This window comes from Lycium barbarum, chromosome 2 (genome assembly GCF_019175385.1).
Source record: "Lycium barbarum isolate Lr01 chromosome 2, ASM1917538v2, whole genome shotgun sequence".
Taxonomy (NCBI): Eukaryota; Viridiplantae; Streptophyta; class Magnoliopsida; order Solanales; family Solanaceae; genus Lycium; species Lycium barbarum.
Genome location: NC_083338.1, coordinates 149,332,168 through 149,346,444, shown reverse-complemented (window position 1 = coordinate 149,346,444; position 14,277 = coordinate 149,332,168). Strand labels below are relative to the sequence as shown.

At 35.0% G+C, this 14,277-nt stretch overlaps 1 protein-coding gene across 1 annotated transcript; it reads right to left on the bottom strand.

Annotated features, from left to right (window-relative positions):
- Positions 1-12,724: 12,724 nt before the first annotated feature.
- LOC132629144 (uncharacterized) lies at positions 12,725-13,471 on the bottom strand. Its single transcript, XM_060344874.1, has one exon. The coding sequence runs from the start codon at positions 13,469-13,471 to the stop codon at positions 12,725-12,727; it is 747 nt and encodes a 248-aa protein (XP_060200857.1).
- Between the last annotated feature and the right edge of the window lie 806 nt (positions 13,472-14,277).

The window sequence follows — 14,277 nt, the reverse complement described above, 5'->3', positions numbered from 1 at the left end:
TTCTAGCATGTATATAGTTCATGACAGACAAACATCAATTTAAATTTTATTGAAACAAGAATAATGTGTTAGCTAGCCACAATAATTTGACTGGAAAACAAAATAAGTCGCACGCACTTTAAGATCAACCAAAACAAAAATCCACTAGAAAAAAAAAAAAGAAAAAAAAAGAAGGAAAATTAAAGCAGTGGATAAAGTCAACAACTTTGATAATAATAAATACATGATCATTATATTAAAGTATGAAGCATTTTGAAGTTTTCTGGCGAATAATTTGAACCCTTAGATTGAATAATGTTTGAGCAAGTGTACGGACAAAAGTTTCTCATGTTCCATGCCCCATTAGATAATTTAAAAAGTTTCTCATGTTCCATGCCCCATTAGATAATTTAATTTGCATCATTATTCAAGCTGATAGACTATGTAAATACTGTAAATATTCTCTTCCTTATGTATAGTAATTAGGTCCTATAATTTAGCCTAGTATTATTCTGATAGTGAGATACCTACTTTGTCTATAATGACTTTCATACATCAATACAAATCACGGATTGATTTCCTACATGGTATCAGACTAGGTTTCTCCTAAAAACCCTAGCTTCCTAAACCCTAGCCGTCCACCTCCCTCTTCTCTCCTAACACTAGTCGTAGCCGCCACCCCTTCCTCCTCCCTCTTCTCTCTTCAATGGCTGACAACAAAAATTTCCATTCTGCTTTAACCGTCACGAATGTGAAATCTTTAATCCCAATCACTCTAGACATGGAAACCGGCCATTATCACGAATGGGCGACACTATTCAAAGTTCTAGCCCGCGTCCACTCCGTACTTGAACACATCATACCACCAACTGACACCACTGAACTCACCGCGTACAAGGCAACAAAGGCGGCTAACCTTCCGCTCTGGAAACGGCTAGATGCGATGGTCCTTCAATGGATATACGCCACCGTATCCCATGATATTCTTACCTCTATTCTCGTGGCGGATGATGTTGCAGAGAAGGCTTGGAATCGAGTTGCTCAACTTTTCCAAGATAACAAGCACTCAAGGGCAGCGTACCTTGAAACTGAATTCACCACCACAAAAATGGCCGACTTCGGCTCGGTTATGGCCTATTATAATAGGCTCAAATCTCTCGCGGATCAGCTTGCCAACGTGGGGTCGCCGGTGTCCGACCAACGTATGGTAAGACTCCTTGCAGGCTTACCAAAGACATATGCACACTTTGTCACCACCATCCAGCAGAAGGATGTGCTGCCCTCTTTCTCTGAAGTGTGCTCCAGACTCAAGCTCGAAGACGCAGCAGCCAAGGAACGTGCCCGCGATTCCAGTCCCGCGGCTCTACTTGTTGATAATGATACTCCCTCCCCGTCACCTGGCGGCAACAATAATTCAACTAACCGTCGTGATAATAATCATGGCAGGAATTCTAACAGGAACAAGGGAAAGGGGAACAACAACAACAACAACAACCGCGGGAAATCCGGTCGCGGACAGACCAACAACGGCCAGTGGCCGACAGGACAGCCACCGGCAGGAGGCTACTACCGGCCTGCCTGGCCGCCCCAGCAGTGACCAATGCCCCCCTGCTCGTATCCGACGAGACAGTGGCAGCAGCGTCCCACCACACCGCGGCCCGGCAGCGGCATTCTCGGCGCGGTTCCACGACCTCAGCAGGCCTATTCCATGCATGGTCCGACCTATTCTGGGTACACTCCGACAGACGTGGAGGCAGCCATGCACACTCTGTCCATGCATCTACCGGATGATAATTGATACATGGACACCGGAACGAATTCCCACATGACTGCCAACTCAGGTACTCTCACGTCTTATTTTAATTTGAGCAATAATTCTGGAATCATTGTTGGTAATGGTAGCACTATTCCAATTCGAGGCTATGGTCATACATCCCTACCCCCACCTAATCCTCAATTACGTCTCCGAAATGTCTTGCATGCTCCAAAACTCATCAAAAACCTTATTTCCGTACGTAAATTCACTAAGGACAATAATGTTTCTGTTGAGTTTGATTCTCTTGGGTTTTTTGTAAAGGATTTACCGACGGGGAGCGGCCTAATGAGATGTGAGAGCACCGGGGAATTGTATCCTATCATTGCCACAAAATGGACCACTCCACCATCCACCTTCATTGCCGCATCACCTAGCTTGTGGCATTCCCGACTCGGCCATCCGGGAAATGCTATCCTTAGTTCTCTTCGTAGTAATGCCTTAATTGAATGTAATAGGGCCCGAACTTCTTTTTGTACCTCTTGTTCTTTGGGGAACATGTTAAATTGCCATTTTATGATTCATTGTCATTTACTACTATGCCGTTTGATATCATTCATAGTGATTTATGGACATCTCCTGTTTTAAGTTCTAATGGGCACCGCTATTATGTTTTCTTTCTTGATGATTATAGTAATTTTCTTTGGACTTTTCCAATCTCTAACAAATCCCAAGTCTATTCCACTTTTCTATCTTTTAAGGCATTAATACGGACTCAATTCGAAAGAGACATTAAAAACATTCAATGTGATAATGGGCGGGAGTTCGCAAATGGGCATTGTCAATCGTTTTACGCCTTAAATGGTTTAAATTTTCAATTTTCTTGCCCCCATAACTCTCCTCAAAACGGCAAAGCGGAAAGAAAAATTAAATCCATTAACAACATAGTGCGCACTCTTCTTGTCCACTCTTCCATGCCCCCTCTTTTTGGCATCATGCTCTCCAAATGGCCACATACCTCTTTAATGTATTTCCCACCAAAGTCCTTGGGTATAAATCACCAACGCAAGTTCTCTATCAATGAACCCCCTCCTATTCTCATCTCCGGGTTTTTGGGTGTCTATGCTATCCACTTTTCCCATCTATAACTATGCATAAGTTACAAGCAAGATCCACCCCGTGTGTATTTTTGGGCTATCCGTTGAATCATAGAGGATATAAATGTTATGATTTATCCACCAACAAAATCATCATCTCAAAGCATGTCATCTTTGAGGAAACTCAATTTCCCTTCTCCAAATTGCACTCACCAACCCCAACTTCTTATGAATTTTTGGACCATGGGATTTCTCCATATACCCTGCATTTTCTGTCACAGCCGCCTCCACCCGTCGTTCCCTCGGTCCAGCCCCTCCCCCCCACTGCCGAGCAGCCCCTCCCCCCGCTGCTCCACCCGTGACTGCCCAGCAGCCCTCCCCTCATTGCCCAGCAGTCCAACCCCACGGTCACTGCCCCACAGCCCCTACCCCCCACTGCCCTACCCGTGACTGCCCAGCAGCCCACCCGCATGGTCACTAGAAGCCAACATGGGATTTTTAAGCCCAAACAACCGTTCAACTTAAATACTTCTAGCACTCCCTCCATCTCGCCTATCCCATGAAATCCTGTCAGTGCTCTAAATGACCACAATTGGAAAGCTGCCATGGTTGATGAATATAATGCTCTAATTAGTAATAAGACGTGGGAGTTGGTTCCACGTCCCACTGATGTGAATCTTATTCGTTCTATGTGGATTTTTCGTCATAAAAAGAAATCTGATGGTTCTTTTGAGAGGCACAAAGCCCGTCTTGTCTGTGATGGCAGGTCTCAACAGGTTGGAGTTGACTGCGATGAGACTTTCAGTCCGATTGTCAAACCGGCTACTATTCGCACTGTCTTGAGCATTGCACTTGCACACTCTTGGCCCATTCATCAATTGGACATCAAGAATGTTTTCCTACACGGTAATCTTAATGAGACTGTTTATATGCATCAGCCTATTGGGTTTAAGGATCCAAAGCATCCACATCATGTCTGTCTCTTGAAGATATCGTTGTACGGACTTAAGCCAGCTCCCCGTGCATGGATCCAACGCTTTGTAGACTATGTCTCCACTATTGGTTTTTCACATAGCCGATCAGATCACTCTCTCTTTATTTATTGTCGAGGTTCTGACATTGCTTACATTCTGCTATATGTTGATGATATTATTCTCACAGCTTCCTCAGATGCTCTCAGAAAATCCATCATGTCTCTGCTTAGTGCCGAATTTGCTATGAAGGATTTTGGCCCACTAAGCTATTTTCTGGGTATCGCTATTACCCGGACTTCACACGGCATGTTTCTCTCGCAGAAAAATTATGCAGCAGATATTATAGAGCGTGCGGACATGACTGCCTGTAAGCCAAGTAAGACACCGGTCGACACCAAAGCCAAACTTGGTGCCACGGCCGGGCCTCCTTGCGATGATCCCACCCAATATCGTAAGTTGGCCGGCGCGTTGCAGTACCTTACATTCACAAGACCAGACATCTCCTATGCAGTTCAACAAGTATGCCTTCACATGCATGATGCAAAGGTTGCACATATGCATGCTCTTAAACGCATAGTCCGATACATTCAAGGTACTATTGAGTTTGGTCTCCATCTATACAAATCCTCCATTGCCTTTCTTGCTTCTTATACAGATGCAGATTGGGGTGGTTGTCCAGACACTCGCCGCTCCACATCAGGTTACTGTGTCTTCCTTGGCGATAATCTCCTCTCATGGTCATCCAAACGGCAACCTACTATGTCTAAGTCGAGTGCCGAGGCCGAATACCGTGGTGTCGCTAATGTCGTCTATGAGTCCTGTTGGCTTCGCAACCTTCTTTTAGAGCTCCGTTGTCCCATCCAGACAGCTACATTGGTTTATTGTGATAATGTTACTGTCATATACCTATCAGGTAATCCAGTTCAGCACCAACACACTAAACATATTGAGATGGACATACATTTCGTACGTGAGAAAGTTGCCCGTGGAGAAGTTCGTGTTCTTCACGTCCCGTCCCGTTACTAGATCACAGATATCTTCACTAAAGGTCTTCCGCGCATGCTCTTTGATGATTTCAGGGACAGTCTAAGCGTACTACAACCTCCCGCTTCGACTGCGGAGGTGTGATAGACTATGTAAATACTGTAAATATTCTCTTCCTTATGTATAGTAATTAAGTCCTATAATTTAGCCTAGTATCATCTGATAGTGAGATACCTACTTTGTATATAATGACTTTCATACATCAATACAAATCACGGATTGATTTCCTACACAAGCCATTATAAATATGAATATATTATGTTTTTTTTTTTTTTTGAATTTACAGTGTAATATGATGGTGCCTATTAGCATTTTAATAGTAAAATATATTAAAGTTCCTCATTGTTCTTTTACTGCTCATGTTCGTGCCTCATTACACGAATGAGTTAGTGGCAAATTTATTTCCCATGTAACCTTTGTCAATTCTTCTCCCACGTTACCAGATTGTGCCCTTAATTTACCTTTAAACCAAATCAGTTAGTGGTAAGAATATGGCCGCTATTCTTCCTTTGTAACTCATGTAAACTCCATATAATAATTCTTCCATTATCTATCTATTTTACTACCCCATTCATTTCCTATTCAATTCAAGGATGATTTTCCTAGCTATAAATACTTAGTCATCTTTACTTTGTGGAAATAGAGATATAAATATCGAGTGTATGAAAAGTGAGTTAGAAAAAAGAGAGTTTATTTAGTTGAAGGAAGGTGTTATTTTTTGTGGAGCTTTGGACTCAACATCTAGTCCAGAGTTTGTTGAGTTATACGACGTGATCAGGCTGTTGTATCCTGGAGGGGACAAGTCAGAAAGATTACTACTGGACCGGTAAATTTGCTGCAGTGGGCTTGAATCTCCTTAAAGAGAACGAGATATCCGCGCCTCAGCCGAAGATATTTTTATTTCTTCATTTTATTTTTTCAATTGTAATTTTAATTTCATTGTATTAGCATCAACATAATATAGTTATAATTTCACTTTGTATACTACTGAAATAGTATACACAAATTGTCATGAAAAATATTCCTCTCTTTGCTTTTAGTACTTCTGCCTAATCACAACTCCACCTCACCACTTGAAAATTGTTGAGAAAAAAAAAGAACAAAAATATATTAATCCAAATAAGAATTAATTAGATGTCTTTCTTCCTAAAAAGAAGAGGAAAAAATAAGAGTCAAGATGCCTTTTTTTAAATGTTAAATTATGTTGCAAAGCTTCCAACAAGAGTGGATAAGAGTAAGCCGCTGTATTGTGGTTAGGCCCCAATACTTGCAATAATACAAATTAAATAAACTTGGAGCTTATTCTAATTGTTCAGTGCACTAAAAAAGAAGAAGAAGAATAAACCAGAATAGCAGTATAGTTCTTGGTGAGGAAATTTGGAAGAAAGTACAAAGCACGAGCTTCTACATTTTTTTAATTTATTTCGTTCTTATCTTCTCCCTTTTCAGAAAATAAATATAGTACAAAATAGCCCAAAGAAAAAGAAGCTTAGGAGTTTCGAAAATCTTCCTGATGTGAACCATTGGTTGTGACCATATACACATTGTATACCTCCTAGATTTTCCACCTTATAAATTTGTTAGTTGTTAGACATGCGAGAAACTAATAAAATAGATAACTTTGGTAGCACTTAATATTTCAGAAAATCTTACTTAAAATCTTATAGACTATTTTAAACTTACGTAATCCTTCCATTATAAGAATGTCAATCCAAGCCCTTTTGGTGATCTTCTGCAAATGACGTAAATTTAACTTCAGTTTCAACAATATAATTAGAGGAGAGATCTCACACTTGAAGTCATTTTCAATATTTATATTTATTTCTTTTTACGTGCCAAAAAGAAATTTGTAAATTGAAGTTTGAGGGTGAATGTAACTATTTTTTATGTGAACTTTGATGTAAAATATTCCTCTTCTTTTTCTTTTAAGAAAATAGCATTTGCATCCTTTAGAAATTCAATAAAACGTATTTCCAGTAATAAATTTTTTATAGTTAATACTAGATGGCCTATGCCCGTGCTGCGCACGGGCCCAACATTTCGGATTATAGTGTATCTATATATATATAGTTGTGTTTAGATAATGATAATATATATATATACATACTATGTTCAAAATACGATTAATATAACATTATAGTTTGTGCTCCGTATCTAAAACTTTATTTTATTCGTGTTTGCTACGAAAATTTATTAATACTTTTTAAAAGAGAAGATTTGTTTAAAAGAAAACTATTTTCTTCTCTTTGAAATAAAATAATAGCAATATTTAAGCATCAGTTGATACTTTCAATTTAATTCGATTAATTTAAAAGTGTAAAATACTTATTATTTTTTATCAAATTTTGATTTGGATAATTCTAATTCAAATTATTAAATTAATTTTACATGTTTGAAACGAAACAAAGTAGAAATTAATTTTCTATTTAAACGAAGAAATGCTATTTTATAATTTTTGGTAAATATTCTCGGTTTAACTCATTTTACTTGTCATGTTGTCTTTTGCATGGTTTTTTAAGGAAACGCGAATTAGAATTAGAATTTGACTAATTTATCTTATTCATTATTTGATCTTCATTTGATATTAATCTCTTTTCACATTTATTAGAGTAAGAATAAAAATAAAAAAATAATTAAATTGTATGTTATTTTTTAAATATATATATTTTAAGTATATTTATTTTAGTAAACATAATAAATATAATAAAGTATTTCTATCTACTTTTTAGAAGAGTTGGTAATATAAAGTATAAAACGATATTTTTTTTGCCTTAAATAAAAAAGTGGGTGGGACTACAAAGGATTTTTTTTACTCTTAAATAAAAAAATAGGACCGAACACGGACGACGATGTTGCCTCTATAAACTGGCTCTTCTATATAGTAGTAATAGTAAAGTAATACATATAATTTTTTTATCAAAATTTGATTTGGATAATTCTAATTCAAATTATTATATTAATTTTATATGTTTAAAATGCAACGAAATAGAAATTTGATTTTCTATTTAAATTAAGAACTTCTATTTTTTAATTTTTAGTAAATATTTTTTGTTTAACTCATTTTACTTGTCATGTTGTTTTTTACATGTTTTTTAAGAAAACGTCAATTAGAATTATAATTTCACTAATTTACCTTATTAATTATTTGATCTCTATTTAATATTATTTTTTCTTCTTTGACATTAATCTCTTTTCACATTTATTAGAGTAAGGAAAAAATGAAAAAGTAATTAAATTCTATCTTATTTTAATATATAAGTATCTTAAGTATGTTGTTGTACAATAATTTCATGTGCTCCCACTAATGGGTTGATACGCATGTGGCAATGAATCCATCATTATTGATTTAATTGTTTGATTTTCGAAGCACTTTTTTTTAACATTGTTTGTTTTTTTAATATGGGATTCATTTTTTTTTAATATTAGGTGTTGTTTAATATATATGGGGCCCACATTTTTTTCCGAAGAATTTGGATGTGGTGGGTTCCACTTTTTTTTCTTCTCTTTTTTTTTTTAATACTAGTTGGTGTTTAATATGGGGCCATGAAGAACTTTTTTTTTTTTAATTTTTAGTAAATATTTTTTGTTTAACTCATTTTACTTGTCATGTTATTTTTTACATGAGTTTTAAGGAAACGTCAATTAGAATTATAATTTCACTATTTTAGCTTATTAATTATTTGATCTCCATTTAATATTATTTTTTCTTTTATGACATTAATCTCTTTTCACATTTATTAGAGTAAGGAAAAAATGAAAAAATAATTAAATTCTATCTTATTTTAATATATAAGTATTTTAAGTATATTGTTGTACAATAATTTCATTTGCTCCCACTAATGGGTTGATACGCATGTGACAATGAGTCCATCATTATTGATTTAATTGTTTGATTTTCTAAGCATTTGTTTTTTAACATTGTTTGTTTTATTAATATGGGATTCATTTTTTTTTTTTAATATTGCTTGATTCTATTAATATGGGGTCCACTTTTTTTTCCCGTGAGTTTGGATATGGTGAGTTCCACTTTTTTTTCTTCCTTTTTTTTATTGCTCGATGTTATTTAGTATGGGGCCCACCCTTTTTTTTAAGGGACAACGGACGATGAAGCATGGGTTATATAGTTTTTTTTTTATTGGATTCACCTTTTTTTTTTTTTTTAATATTGCTTGATTCTATTAATTTGGGGTCCACTTTTTTTTCCCGTGAGTTTGGATGTGGTGAGTTCCACTTTTTTTTTTTTTATTGGTCGGTGTTATTTAGTATGGGGCCCACCCTTTTTTTTTAAGGGACAACAGACGATGAAGCATGGGTCTAAACCCATGCTTTATATAGTTTTTTTTTTTTTTTTTTTTTTATATTGCTTGGTGTTGTTTAGTATGGGGCGCAACCCTTTTGAACATTATTAGTTTGCACTATTTTTATGCATAATATATATATATATGTTCAAAACACGATTGATATAACACTGTAGTTTGTGCTCGGATCTAAAACTTTATTATATTAGTGTTTGCTAAGAATACAAAGTCTGAACTTTTTTTTTGACATTGTTTATTTTTTTAATATGGGATTAACTTTTTATATATATATATATATATTGCTTGATTTTGTCAATATGGGATACTATGTTCAAAACACGATTAATATAACATTGTAGTTTGTGCTTCGTATTTAAAACTTTATTATATTAGTGTTTGCTACGGATACGCATGGTGTTTAATATGAGGCCCACAATTTTTTTTAACATTGTTTATTTTTTTAATACGGGATTCACTTTTTTTTTAATATTGCTTGATTTTGTTAATATGGGGTTCACTTTCTTTTCCCGTGAGTTTGGATGTGATGGTTCCACTTTTTATGGGGGGGCCCAAATTTTTTATTTTTTTTACAATTTTTTATTTTTTATTTTTGTGGGCTGTTTAATATGGGGGGGGGGGGAATTTTTTTTTATTATTATTTATGGGGGGGGGGGAATTTTTTATTTATGGGGAGGGGCCCACGACGGACGACGAAGAGTGAGTAAAACTCACTCTTCTAAATAGTAGAAATTTAGGAATTATTTGAAGAAGATGTATATAGTTATAGAAGAAATTGACTCCCTAAATTCCATGATACTGCCTTTTTTGGATGATATAGTAGCACTTTCCTCTCTTAGTTAATGATAAATTTTAATTTTGATTCTTGTGATATATGACTAGCTAGTATTATACGTTAAACCTCAAATATAAAGTTAAAACACATGCTTAACATAATGCATGTGTAATAAAGTCTTGGAATAGTTAATAATTATGGTTATTTGTGAATATTCACAAGCAAGCAAAGGATTACAAGTTCACATATCAATTAAATGAAATGTGCTTAGTCAAATATATATCACAATAGCCAATACAAAAATTTATTAACAATTGAGGGACCAAAATCAAAATCATTTTAAAGTTACTAGTAATCTTAAGATCTAGTTTGATAGGGTAAAGACACGTTAGGGTGCTTGATTAAAACATAAAATTCATTTCATGAGGCCAAAATGTCAAAAAGAGGATGAAGTTTCCACTAATGTTACCTCCTATGGTTATGTAATTATGATGATCGTGTGTTTCAAGCAGGGACAATGTCACTAATTGTTCAAATTATTAGTAACTAATAAGCCTAAAGTAGAGAAAAAGGTGACTTTTCCAATAGAAGATTACTTGCTTTTTGAAGGTAATTATTACTTCTTACTTTGGAGGTTGGAATAATGGTTTGGTGGGTTGTTGAAAGCCACTGATTTCGGATATTGGGATTAATTTCCAGTCACTTTTGCATCAAATCCTAACTTGATATCCATCAGTACAAAATATTGCTATAATAGTGTGATTAGCGAGGAAACATCTACTTAGGATTTCTTATCTCCTTTTTTATTGGATAATAAACTTTATGACAGACAAGATACAACACATATTTCATTGACATACAAAAGGATTTATTTTCAATGGAATAATTACATTTTCTGCATATATTTAGCATATAAAATATCATATCAAATATTAAGTCAGATAAGATATTTTGATTAAAATAAGGTCGGGTTAATCATTTTATAATTTTTTACTAAAAAACTTAGATGTCATATTATTAAGAAATGGTCGGATATATCACTTTTCAGCTTTAATTAATGACCTTTTGAGTGAAATAATAGAAGATAAAATAACTTTTCTGTTTAAGAAAAATAAGATTTTATTCACCTATTTCCCGTAATTTTGTGACTGTTTAAGCAATGAACTCCACCGTTGCATCATACCAGTAAATAATTAATGTTGAAAACGTAATCTTAATGTGACACGAGTACACATTTAAACATCAAAGGATCTAAAGAGAACACTGTGTATTCTTATTCTTTTCACTAATATTCAAAATTGTTACTACCGCATTACAACTTCAAATGGCAAAATACAAGACGAGGTTTTCTAACAGTTTCTAAGCAATTCATATAACATTAAAACTGTGGTTTATGGGAATTACGAGGAAATACTCGTGTCATGGTGCATGAGACTAAGAGTATAGTATGTTGTAAGACAGCAGGACCTTAAAAACTCTTGACCTCCTAATATATATATTTTCTCATTTTTTTCTAGCTAGAATACATCACCAAACAGCTTAAATTGATATTCCATGAATCTAGTCTCAAGATTTAAGACTCACATAATGCACCGGCAAATGAAATACAGGGAAATTTCCATTACTTAGCACAAGGTAAAACAAATGAATTAATTAGAAAATATTAAAATAGTATAATATGCAATGACATAGCAATATTCTTGGAAATTAAGTAGAAATAAAATGAAAAATAAAAAAGAAAGACACGAGTTGAGTTACACTGTTATGTTGTTTGTATTTTAGAGTGAAAGATCCGATTTTCAGTGATCACTCGAACAAAACAAAAAGATCCTCCACTCGAAGGGAAAAAAAAAAAAGGCTCATATCTTTCCTTTCTCCTCTCTAAAACATTCTCTTCCCACTCAAGGAAAAGTTTAAATCAAAACTAAATGAGCATACTCTTCTTCTTCTTTTTCAAATAAGCCTCGGGTAAACCCGATTCTATTGCAAAAGTCCGCAAACCACACGGGAGATGTAAACTGCGCTAAGAGAGCCTTGTACAATGAGTTCAGACTGAGAAGGTTGTTGGCGAGGGAAATCAATCCTAGGTCTCACGTGGGGGAATCACTCGCTGAACTAACTCAATCACCCTTGCCGATAATGTGTACGCTATTTCCAATAGAAAACATTAATGAAATTGATTAAAAGAGAGCCAAATTTATTTAGAACACATTTCTTAAAAAACAACCAAAGCTTGGGCCATGCCAGGAATGTTTGTTGAGTTGTCTTCATCCACCGATAAAGTCGTGCAACAAATATCACAATGAGAAGCCATAAACTTTGTAATCAAATCCAACAACACATCCAATGCAATAAGTGAAGTAGAGAAGCTTTTTTCGATACACCCCGGCTCGAAAAAATGTAATCAAAGTAGAAATGATAACAGAATAATGACAATAAAATGACAAGATAAACAAAATAAATTAAGCAACAGGTAGTAATAAATAAAAATTGAAGAATAAGCTACTTTGCGACTAGTACTAAATAAGGAGAACTTTGTTATCAAATGCTGTACCAATTTAGTGAAGGCTTAATTATCAAGAGATATTATTATTATTATTGGAAAGGATAATTTCATATAAAATGAAGAACAGGTACAGTACTACAAAGTTAAGCAAACTTGGCTTCCTAATTCCAGAAAAACAGGGAATAGGCAGAGTAGTAGCTCTCTGTACATTCATATCTCATTAATACTAATACTTCATAGACTGCGATTTTCTCACAATCCAAACAAAATGTAACACTTTTCAAAACGCTTCAATTCCAATTCGTTCATACTTTTCAGGCTCTGTTTCGGCTAACCTCTGTTTTTCAAAGAAGATTTGATTCTTCTTTATAAACGCTTCAATTGTATCCCGAAATTCTTCATTACTCAATGTTTCAACTTCCTCAACTTCAACCGTTGGTTTCCTAACTATCCTCCTCATATCAGTTTCCGATCGCCGTAGTCCTCGTTTCGGTTGATTCGCCGTAATTTGACGTTTCAATTTCTCTGATTGAGTCCTTTTAAACTTCTGTATCTGCTTCGTTGCTTTATCAATTGCTGTTGCCGCGTCATTGCATTGCGGTTCAGGTATGATCTGTTTGTCTTCCGTTATTGTTGTTGTTACATTAGGTTCCGTTGTTAAATCCGGTACGATCTGTCGTTGAATTTCCGTATTATGAATTTCTTCAATTTGGATATCATCAGTATCCGAATTGTTGCTGTTGTTTATGGCGTCGTTTTGACGGCATAAAACGACGATTGCAACGATAATCGCGTTTCCGATTAGGAAAACGACGTGTGGTTTGAAGAGATGAGATGACAATTGAACGAAAAACCGGCCGGAAAGTTTAACGGCCACTGGAATACGTGTCCAGGACCAGGAAATTAATACAACCGCTACTAGTACTTCAAAAATTTGTAGCATCTTCATCATATTTTGAAAACGATTATACCTAGCAACTGCTTTCGCTTTCTCAAATTTCACGTTATCAAACACTTCGTTATCCATTTAAACCGCGTAGAAATCAAACAAAATGAAAAATCTTTTAGGGCTGTGACGAGCGGTTTCTGTTATGAGACAACTCAGGAAAATTTGATTTTTCTTTTAGAATTGGGAGGGAAAATGGAGAAAGAGGAAAGGAGTTTGAAAAGAAAAGAAAAAAAGATCGTTTGATAAGCATGCAAAAATATGCATAAGGAATTGAAGTAGATTCAGAATTCATGTACATAGAAATCACACAGTGATACACCACCGGAAACACACACACTTCGCTTTGGAGAAAATAATTGACGGTTTTTGTTTAGAATATGTGAATTAAAGTTTGAATTGGTATATGGTGAAAATGAGGACTTAATGAATGGATTGGGATGTAGGGAAGGGGCATCATTATATAGGCGTAGTCCCCGTAGGGCATCATTCCTTTTTATCTTTTGTTTTTAAAAGTTATTGTTGAAAATTTGTTATGGCAATAATGAGTGAATTATTTAAATGTTGTGAATAGAGATAAAGGTGGTCGGAATTGTAATTAGTGATGTTAGGAGATTAAGACGAAATAATGGATTAATTTTGACATGGTCCCTCAAAAGGTTCTGTTTTTCGCTAGGTTTCTCCTTCCGTGGTGCATTATTCCTTTTAAAGTTAAGATTGGACAAACAGATGTTGATGCACAAGATATGATTATTCAGATCCCTAATGTCATATGATGCTAATTAGAAAAGAGTCCATAAATTGAGTCTAATATTTTGTTTAATTTTATACATGTAAGAAAAGAAAAGGAAAACAAAAGAGAGAGTCAATTGAGTTTAGTCCAAGTC

What these genes read in the sequence shown, in the direction of transcription:
- LOC132629144 (XM_060344874.1), bottom strand. Translation starts at nt 13,471, where the DNA reads ATGGATAACGAAGTGTTTGATAACGTGAAATTTGAGAAAGCGAAAGCA.